Source organism: Rhinoderma darwinii, chromosome 10, assembly GCF_050947455.1.
Source record: "Rhinoderma darwinii isolate aRhiDar2 chromosome 10, aRhiDar2.hap1, whole genome shotgun sequence".
In the NCBI taxonomy this organism is placed as follows: domain Eukaryota; kingdom Metazoa; phylum Chordata; class Amphibia; order Anura; family Rhinodermatidae; genus Rhinoderma; species Rhinoderma darwinii.
In genome coordinates this window covers 24271637-24282805 of record NC_134696.1, presented here as the reverse complement: position 1 = coordinate 24282805, position 11169 = coordinate 24271637, and the positions used below count along the sequence as shown (strand labels likewise).

The 11169-nt window shown below is 40.3% G+C and overlaps 1 protein-coding gene across 1 annotated transcript; it reads right to left on the bottom strand.

The window, feature by feature from the left end:
• Window positions 1-8753: 8753 nt before the first annotated feature.
• LOC142662572 (olfactory receptor 5V1-like) lies at window positions 8754-9698 on the bottom strand. Its single transcript, XM_075840784.1, has one exon. It carries the CDS (start codon window positions 9690-9692, stop codon window positions 8754-8756), a length of 939 nt encoding a protein of 312 aa, XP_075696899.1. The 5' UTR covers window positions 9693-9698.
• Window positions 9699-11169: the final 1471 nt, after the last annotated feature.

Sequence of the window (11169 nt, the reverse complement as noted above, 5' to 3'; positions counted from 1 at the left end):
GAAAAAATTTCTTCTGAAGATAAGAAGTTTATCTGTATCAGAAAAAAATTTAAAACCTTAAATTAAAAAAGGAGACCTTTAATTCCAGAAGGCAGACATGTGACAGATAAAAGGCAAACCAATCAGTTAGGATGATCTTGAGTCTCATTTTGATATTAATAGTTAAAGGGGTAATCCAGTTTAGACAACCCATTTTCATAAACAATATTAGGGAATTCTGAGTTGAGGGTGGTTCGCTGTTCAGGATCCTCATTACTTGGCCAGACTAGAGAGAGGTCACAAAGAGTGTCTCTCGCTCTGGAGGACCTGTCCTGAATGGGCACTGTGTAATGCTTAATTTCCCCTGTGGTGGTGCTGCAGAAAAATTGAACACAGACTTAGTTAGGTTTCCGCAGAGATTACAGCTGATCGCTGGAGATTCCAGCAGGGAGATACTTTACTAGCAGCTTATTGTCAAGGGACCTTTCTAATGAGTAGGAATTATCCAAAGTGGAGAATCCCTTTAAATTCTAACCTGATATTTTTGTGTATTAAAAATATTTTTTTTTTGTATAGGCTGAACCTATTATAATGATGACATAATTTGACACAAATGGAAGGTCATCTCACACAGTCCAATATTTAGACTAGACATGTCGTTGGACCAAGAACTGGGCCATTTATAGGGTAGGGGGATATTGAGATCTTCTGTTAAAGTGTAGCTAAATGTTCAACAAACTTCTGACATGTCATAGTGACATGTCAGAAGTTTGTATTGGTGGGGGTCCGAGCACGGAGACCCCCACCAATCGCTAGAACGAAGCAGCTGAAGCATTCGTGTGAGCGCTCAGCTGCTTCGTTTCTGTTCGGCTTTTTCCGGAAATAAATGTATCGTGTACGGGCTCATAGACTTTCTATTGAGTCCGTACACCGATACACTTATTTCCGGAAATAGCCGAGCAGACACGAAGCAGATGAGCGCTCACACGAACGCTTCAGCTGCTTCGTTCTAGCGATTTGGTGGGGGTCTCAGTGCTCATACACCCACCAATGCAAACTTCTGACATGTCACTATGACATTTCAGAAGTTTGTTGAACGTTTAGCTACACTTTAAATATCACATAAAGAGATTTTTCCGCATGTTGTCTTTTTAATTATCCAGTTTTTCCCTCTTCAGTCCCCACAATGACCTTGTTCACAATATACATGCTATGGTGATGTGATGTCCATAATGAGGTCATGCCCTGGGACGGTAATTGACCACTTTGGTCACATGACATTCAGTCACTATGGAAGATAATCACGGCGCTGGAGTGATCGATAGGAAACACAATGACTAATAGGGGGAACAGTTGATTAGTAAGTTTATGACTTTTTTTTTTTACTTTTAGGCCATACAGAGCTGTTTGAAATTCCTAGAAAACCTCTATAAGTCACACGGCTCAGCAAAGTAGAGATAAACAATTGTTGCCATTCGTTACAAGGGTAACAGCTGAATTTTAAATGCAGCTATGTCAATTTATAGAAACTCAAAACTGGTGCAAAAAAAGTTAGGGTTCATGCACACAAGCGTATTAGGCTCAATACAAGCTTCAAATTGTATTGAGCCGTAATACAGCTCCCATGGACTTCTATGTAGGTCTTACTGTACCTCTGTATGCCTCCAATTTTATATGGAGGCAGGCCGAGAGTTTTTTCCTGTCCAATTCTGTATATAATCTGTGACATGTTCGTAATGCGGAATTACACTTTAAAGCTGCAACACAGGAATATATTAGAACAAACTAATGGGGAATTATGCACCACAGGCAGAGGTGGATTTAGATTGATTTTCCATTTTAAATTGTGATCTATGGTTTGAGAAACTGAGTGATTATTATACTTATTGTCTCCGTTTTCATCAATGGCACTCATTTTACATGAAGAATTGTGAACACTGAGATTTCTGAGACTGATTTTAGTTTTTCTTCAAGAATTTCAGTAAACAGGAGAAATTCATATCCGGTTCAGGACCAGAGCAATGTTGGTGGAGGTGTCTGAGCAAAATTTTGTATGGTTTCCTTTTTTGGTTGGGGAAATTTTGCCACCCTATATATGTATGCACTATATGCCTAAAGTATGTGGACACCTGACCATTACACCCATGTGGGCTTGTTGGACATCCCATTCCAAAATTATGGGTGTTAATATGGAGTTTGGCCCTCTTTTACGGTCCACTGGTCTGGGAAGGTTTTCCACCAGATTTTGGAGTGTTTTAGGTCATGGCCAGACCACACCACGCTTCTCACGTCGTCTTTATGGAGCTCGCGGTGAACACAGGGGCACAGTCATCCTAGAACTGGAACAAGCCAAACCCCAAACTGTTGCCACAAAGGTGGGAGCTACAATTGTGTAAAATCAAGAGAATCGAGGAAAAAGTTCATGCAGTATTATGGTATCGGCGCCTGGCTGGTAAGTAAAGATGAGAAGTAGATAATAAAAGTATTTCTTTATTCATGTAAGCTACGCGTTTCTGAACCTAGCGATCCCTTCATCAGGTTTGGTATAATTCTTGCACATGTCTGGTCCTCAATTTTATATAATAAAAAGCCGGGAAAGGCAGGAAGAAGACATTTACATATTCAAAAAACATGCAGGAGGGGAGGGAGGAAGAGGGAGCATGTTCTGACATAATACAATGATTTCCAAAGCTTTATCTAGGATTTTTCGTTAATTAAAAAAAAAAGTAGTGTTAAAGGAGTTTTCCGAGTTAAAATGTGTATGTGTTAATGCTTGTAACTTATGAATGTAAATACATTTGTAATGTACTTACATTTTCCAAATTGGCCCCGTTTCCAGATGCTGCCGTGGGGTACTTGACGGGTGACGTCACTCTCTGGTCGCTGTGTTGATCTTCAATTCTCTTCCGGGTATACGACGCGTCATTTGTGACGTGCCGTGTACGGGCTGTTCTGTTGTACAGCCTGTAACATGCATGGGCGGTCCCTGCTGTTCTCTCGAGAACAGCAGGGACTGCACATGCGCTTTTCTGGCTGTACAACGTGCATGCGCAGTCCCTGCTCTTCTCTCGAGAGCAGGGACCGCAAATGCATGTTACGGGCTGTACAACAGAACAGCCCATACACGGCACGTCACAAGTGACGCGTCATATACCCGGAAGAGAAGTGAAGATCAACACAACGACCAGAGTGTGACGTCACCCGTCAAGTACCCCACGGCAGCATCTGGAAACGGGGCCAATTTGGAAAATGTAAGTACATTACAAATGTATTTACATTGATGAGTTACAAGCATTAACACATACACATTTTAACTCGGAAAACCCCTTTAATCTCCACATTATGTTGTTCGTAGGAATTTTATACGTTGTGGTTTAATGGGAATATTTTTTCCTCATTGTTTAATTTTCCTATCGCTGTGCTCTGGGAATCTATTTACTAGTTTGGCTTCTCCCTGATAATAAGCATAGAGAAGATCCAAAGTGAGTCGCATTCTAGGATCTGTTATGTGAAAATCAATTATATGATTTATTTTGTTTGATCCTGTATTTCCTTTGATAGCTATATATATATATATATATGTAAAGACTGATATTTCAAGGCTAATTATTATTTTAAAAAGGTATAAAATTGTTACAGGGTGACAGAATTAGTTCCATAGTGTTTTGTTGAAACAAAATTATATATAAAATCTTATAAAAATAGTACAATACGAAATTAGCGCATTCTCAATGTATTTTTGGCAGGAATAAAAAAAACTATTTCTAAAAATGTGGAGATTATCACTACTTTTATTTACATTAACGAAAAATCCTAGATAAAGCTTTGAAAATTATTGTATTATGTCAGAAGATGCTCCCTCTTCCTTCCTCCCCTCCTGCATGTTTTTTGAAAATGGAAATGTCTTCTACCTGCCTTTCCCGGCTTTTTATTATATAAAATTGAGGACCAGACATGTGAAAGAATTATACCAGACCTGAAGAAGGGACCGCTAGGTCCAGAAACGCATAGTCTACATGAATAAAGAAATACTTTTATCTACTTCTCATCTTTACTTACCAGCCAGGCGCCAATACCATAATACTGCATGATTCTCGTGATATTAGCTTCAATCCCACAAAAAGGATTATTCCTTCTAGGGATCGCAGTGGATGGCAGCTGGGAAATCCGCAACAAATGCACGGACCCACATATGCAAGTTTTCTCTTGGTAGTGTCGCCACTACTAAAGAAAAGCATTTAAAGGGGTTGTCCACTTTCTGAAAACTGATGACCTATCCACCGGATAGGTCATCAGTATATGATTGCTGCGTGTCCCACATCTGGACTCCGAACAGATCCGCAACTCTGGCTGCCTCCGGAACGTGATGCAGTAGTTAGATCCTCCACCAAATATTACAGTAGACACTATGTATTTCGGTAGGGAGCGTTCTCCTGGCATCCGCCAATCCCTGATTCCTCCATCAGACTGCCAGATAGTGAGATATGATTCAGAACTCCAGAAAACACCCTGCTACAGAGTAGAGTGGCGGCGTGCTTTACACCACTCCAGCCGCCACTTGGCATTGTGACTGGTGATCTTAGGCGTGTGTGCAGCGACCATGAAAACCCATTACATGAAGCTCCCGATGCGATGTCCTTGTGCTGATGTCACTGTCAGAGGCAGTGTGGATCTCTGTAGTGAGTGATACAACAGAGGATAGGCAATTATTGCGTGCCACACATTTCAGCACTCGGTGGCAGTAGTTACTCCTAGACGCTTCCTAGATCTAGCGGACCTGAAATTCCAGAAATTTTGGCTTGTGGAAAAGGGGGCATTCTATAACAGTGCCACGTTTAAAGTCTTTCACTGAGCTTTTTAATACGATCCATACTAGTAGAAGTGCTTGTCTATGGAGATTGCATGGCTGTGTGCTTGATTTTATGCACCTGTTTGCAGTGGGTGCTACTGAAACATCTGAACACAATAATTAGGTGGAGTGTCTACACATTTAAATATATAGTGTATATCTTTATATAAATATAAACCTATAAACTGCATGTATGTGTGCGTACGTGCCCTGAGTGCTGGGTGCCAAGGGGTTGGGGGGCACCAAAAAGCCCCTTTGCCTTGCTGGATGAGAAAAAAACTTAGCTATGACTCTGTAATGCCGTACATACGGCAACTGACGGAGCATGTACGGCAGTGCACGGAGGCTACATGGCTCCGTACTAGGGAGTTGCTGTGTGCATTGAGCATAAGTTCCCTCCTCTGTTTATGATATACATGGGTTATCTGCCAGGGATCATCCTGACATAGATCCCCTGGGTAGTCATTGATTAATCATAAACCCTTCTTGTATGCGCTTCGTAAATTAAAAAATAAAATACACCAACCAAGTAAAATGTAGGTGCACCAACCTACCGTATATAAGACCAGGTATCTAAGAAATATTGCACACAGATTTCTATTCCTTTAAAGGTTTGTCTTTCTGGTGCTCCCTTGATCCTCTTTATATAGTGTTTTTTTGTTTTTTTTGTTTTTTTTTCCATTACATGGACACAGTATTATAATTGCTTTCTTGGTTATACGCTTGGGTCTAATTATATGACATGGAGACAATTTTACATTTTTAAAATGTATTATTTATATTACTATTATTGAAAGTTAAAAATCAATCTATGCTATTTGTGTCAACAACTCAATGATAGGAACTTCAGTTTCCACTTTTACTATTCACACAAGCAAAAGGAACACTATTTGAGCTGAAAACAGTAGGCCCAATAATTTATACACTACCGTTCAAAAGTTTAGGGTCACTTAGAAATGTCCTTATTTTTTAAAGAAAAGCACAGTTTTTTTCAATGAAGATAACATTAAATTATTCAGAAATACACTCTATACATTGTTAATGTACTAAATGACTATTCTAGCTGCAAACCTCTGGTTTTTAATGCAATATCTACATAGGTGTATAGAGGCCCATTTCCAGCAACCATCACTCCAGTGTTCTAATGGTACATTGTGTTTGCTAACGGTGTTATAAGGCTAATGGATGATTAGAAAACACTTGAAAACCCTTGTGCAATTATGTTAGCACCGCTGTAAACAGTTTTGCTGTTTAGAGGAGCTATAAAACTGACCTTCCTTTGAGCTAGTTGAGAATCTGGAGCATTACATTTGTGGGTTCGATTAAACTCTCAAAATGGCTAGAAAAAGAGAGCTTTCATGTGAAACTCGACAGTCTATTCTTGTTCTTAGAAATGAAGGCTATTCCATGCGAGAAATTGCCAAGAAACTGAAGATTTCCTACAACGGTGTGTACTACTCCCTTCAGAGGACAGCACACACAGGCTCTAACAAGAGTAGAAAGAGAAGTGGGAGGCCCCGCTGCACAACTGAGCAACAAGACAAGTACATTAGAGTCTCTAGTTTGAGAAATAGACGCCTCACAGGTCCTCAACTGGCAGCTTCATTAAATAGTACCCGCAAAACGCCAGTGTCAACGTCTACAGTGAAGAGGCGACTCCGGGATGCTGGCCTTCAAGGCAGAGTGGCAAAGAAAAGGCCATATCTGAGACTTGCTAATAAAAGGAAAAGATTAATATGGGCAAAAGCACACCGACATTGGACAGAGGAAGATTGGAAAAAGTGTTATGGACAGACAAATCAAAGTTTGAGGTGTTTGGATCACATAGAAGAACATTTGTGAGACGCAGAACAACTGAAAAGATGCTGGAAGAGTGCCTGACGCCATCTGTCAAGCATGGTGGAGGTAATGTGATGCTCTGGGGTTGCTTTGGTGCTGGTAAAGTGGGAGATTTGTACAAGGTAAAAGGGATTTTGAATAAGGAAGGCTATCACTCCATTTTGCAACGCCATGCCATACCCTGTGGACAGTGCTTGATTGGAGCGATTTTCATCCTACAACAGGACAATGACCCAAAGCACACCTCCAAATTATGCAAGGAAGAAGCAGGCAGCTGGTATTCTATCTGTAATGGAGTGGCCAGCACAGTCACCAGATCTCAACCCCATAGAGCTGTTGTGGGAGTAGCTTGACCGTATGGTACGCAAGAAGTGCCCATCAAGCCAATCCAACTTGTGGGAGGGGCTTCTGGAAGCATGGGGTGAAATTTCTCCCGATTACCTCAGCAAATTAACAGCTAGAATTCAAAAGGTCTGCAATGCTGGAATTGCTGCAAATGGAGCATTCCAAGACCAAAGCAAAGTTTGAAGGAGAAAATTATTATTTCAAATAAAAATAATTATTTATAACCTTGTCAATGTCTTGACTATATTTTCTAGTCATCTAGTGATAATTATAAGTGTGAGTTTTCATGGAAAACACAAAATTGTCTGGGTGACCCCAAACTTTTGAACAGTAGTGTACATAACTATCCATAATAATAAGCACCCAAAAACAAACAAAAAGGCCACTTACACAAGTATTCCTGGCACCAAAGACCTACGGAATACGACTATAAAGAAAATAGGGTAAAGAATGGTTCAATCTTCACCAGTCATGAGGCTAGTCCCGTGACGATGTGGTGGTTTCATGCTTTCACAACCTACATTTAGTGTAGCATTTGCCAAACATCGGTAGTCTGCCTGCATACTGCCCCCTATATGTAACCTGACTCTGCATGCACTGTCTTATTATGCCAAATTATCAACACTTTCTTTTGCCAGTAGAAAAAAAATGACTGTCCGGCCATGGTCGCCAGTATAAATACCAACTAGGCTGATAGTTTACCAATTTTGTGGCAACCCTATTAGGAGCAAAACTCCTCTATAGCTATTGGAAGTGTGGATAGCAGGACATTGTTATGGTACTTATAAGTATTCTTTACTCACAGCGCGGGTGGCTGTTTCATCCACCCGCGGTTGGTCTGTCCCTAGTGCTGAGATTGCGACTCTCTAATCAGCTAATAAATCGATAGTCTCTGGCACTTACTCATTTCTGTAACTGGCAGCTTGTGCCCTGCCTGGCATTCACAGCAGTTTCCGCCCTATTTGGCTATACTGAAGTTTCTCCCTGACCTCCTCTGACCTGACTCCTAAGAAAAGTTCCGCAGCTTCTCTTGTCCCAGCTTCCCTCCTTCAGGCAGCACTCTCACACAGGACTCTCCGTCATATCCAAGTGCGTCACACTCAAGACCCGACTCTGACTGCTATGGCTGCTTCCCGGCGGCTCTTACTCTACTGAGCAGAGCTGTGTGTATTTCCGCTCTGGCTGGCGACTGATCAAACCTGTTCTCTGGGACCAACAGTCTGTTATCCAGGCTACACAGACTGCCCGTGTATTCCATGTGGTCTCAGCCACACACACACACACACACACACACACACACACCACACACTTCCTGATTCATCACTATTTTACAGTCTTTTGCCCTACAGTGCCATTTTGTGCTAAAAAATAACATTGTGGGTGTACAGAAAATGCATTGTATTACACTAAATATGCAGTGTAGAGCCCAATACAACACAGTATACATGAACATTACTTAAAGGTAGAAACATTAACACTTTTGTAAACGGGCAAAATGGCCACTTACCGTGCACCCGCTACATATACATACTTTAAAAATGTAGAGTTCTATGTATGAATAAATCATCCATGCGGAGTTCACAGACAGTGAATAGAGTACACAGACATCATCAATAGACACACCGGATATAAAGATCGCAAGCCCCTCTAAGGTCTTAATTCCATCCCTGGCAATCCCTTATACGAAAAACACTAGCATTTGAATGACGTATTCCCCAAACCACGCCTGCAGAAAGTCCATTTAGTATTTTTGAGCAATCATCATTTGGTGCAATCTCTTTACGGCAATCTTTACATTTCTATTTCTAAATGTGTATATGAATGGATTTAACAGCGGTGCAATGATTGTATACATCACTGCGATCAATCTGTCTTGATCCATGGAGTAGCTGGATTTTGGTCTAAAATACATAAAAATTCCGGAACCAAAAAATATGATTACGACTGTGAAGTGGGACACACAAGTGGAGAAAGCTTTTTGCCGTCTTGTGTTTGACTTCATATTGACAATGGTGTATATGATCTTCATGTAAGAAATCATAGTCAATACACATGATCCGACAATGACGGATCCACTGATCACAAAAATGACAACTTCATTGAACCAGGTATCGAAACATGAAAGTTTAAGTAAAGGGGGGATATCACAGAAAAAATGATCAATTTTATTAAAGCAGAAAGGTAATGTAAATGTAAGTACGGTGTGTATGAGGGCATTCAATGCCCCAATAAGCCATGAACCTGATATAAGTTTAATACAAATCCTCTTGCTAAGAATGATACTATATTGAAGGGGGTGGCATATGGCATTATACCGGTCATATGCCATAGCTGCAAGCATATAGCACTCTGCTCCCCCCAAAAGTAGAAACCAGTACATTTGCATCACACACCCGTAAAAAGAGATGGTTTTCCGAGTAGCTAAGAAGTTTGAGAGCATTTTGGGAACTGTGGAGGTGACGTAACATATTTCTAAAAAGGAGAAGTTGGCAAGAAAGAAATACATAGGGGTCTGTAGCATAGGACTAAATCGAATCACAAAAATAATTGATAAATTAGCAAAGACCGTTGTAAGGTAGATACATAAAAACAATACAAAAAGGAAACACTGTATCTTCGAAACATCTGATAGGCCAACCAGAATGAATTCATCTATCCTGGTGATATTTTTGCTTTTCATGTCATCATTTATTTCTGTGGATAAAAAAAGATATATACAGTCAAAAAAATATACACAAAATGTATATTAGAACAAATAATAAATTATATATGTAAATCTTTAAATGTCTGGACCAAATGAATAAGTAAATTAAAGTGTAGAAATACACACAAAAAAAAAAACAAAAAAAAACATTCCCATCAATTCCTGTTCTGTTTTGATCCTATTCTATCTCAAAACTGTCAGAAATATAACAAGAATTCTACTCTATATTTTCTAGATCATTTATTTGCACCTTCCTCCTCTCACAAACCTGTCTATCTGTAAGGCAACTGAATGCTGCAGGAGCCCTCCCCCACTGCTATGTCTGCAAAAGTAGACCAAGCACACTAAACTCTCTCCCCCTATAGGAGGCCCACACGAACATCCAAAATCTTGTATAATGGCAAAAACAAGCTTTCTTTACCTTTTTATAAATTTCTAGGTCTACACTTTTGGTAGAATCTATTATTTAAAATAAAGAGATTACTAGAACATCTTGTCTAAATTAGCAACACCTTGTAGTCAGGCCCTGATTATAGGGAGGGCAAAAAGGGCAATTGCCATAGCACCTCCACTATCTATGGGGCCTCCACCACCATCCTCAGGTTGATTCACAGTAGGGTTTAACTTCAAGTCTTTGATGCTTGACTCAAAAACTAGGACTTGAGCATTGTTATTTAGACAGTGAATGGCCGTATTATTAGGGCACTCTATGGCGTTACTATATAGCTCTATTACTTGGGCATTGTGGTGACATTATTTGGAAATTGCATGGTCCTGTTACTTGCTCACTTTATGGTGGATTTATGATTGTTGTTATTGCCCTTCTGTTTATAACCTTTTAATATATAGTAGCTGCATAATATTCCTATTTCCCTGGTAGCCTGGTTTTCTTGAACTAGTGCCCTTTCCGTTGCTTACAACACAATGTTTTCCCTCTTGGCCTTGATCTGGCCCTTCTTGCAGTATAGATTGTACTGTGTTGAGTCTTCTGAAAGGGTTATCGGGACTTTACCATCGACGGCCTATCTTTAGGAGCGCCACCGGTCTTTATTGCGATGAACAACAGGGGGTCTCAGAAGTTGGACCACCACCAAGCAAACATTAATGAAATATCCTAACAGAGGTTACCTGCAATATTAGCCAAGGACTAGTAGTCAGTATTGATACACACCACTAGCTTACCACTAATTCTAGCACCTGGGGAGTAAGGATATTTTACCATTGGTTTATATTTGTTTAGTACTTTGTAGGGGTATTATGAGGGAACCCGGGAGGAGAATTGTTGTCTCACTCATGGAATTCCTGTTTAATTTTTGGAGGACAAACAATCCCAGGTGTATTCGTCATAGAGGCAGACTATGCATCTGCTTTGGGGACCTTAAAGAGAGGGGGCCAGCCCTAGTTGTCCCATCCCCTTTTCTTTTAAGTGGGGAGAACCTGTGTAAGACTCTCT

What these genes read in the sequence shown, in the direction of transcription:
- LOC142662572 (XM_075840784.1), bottom strand. Translation starts at nt 9,692, where the DNA reads ATGAAAAGCAAAAATATCACCAGGATAGATGAATTCATTCTGGTTGGC.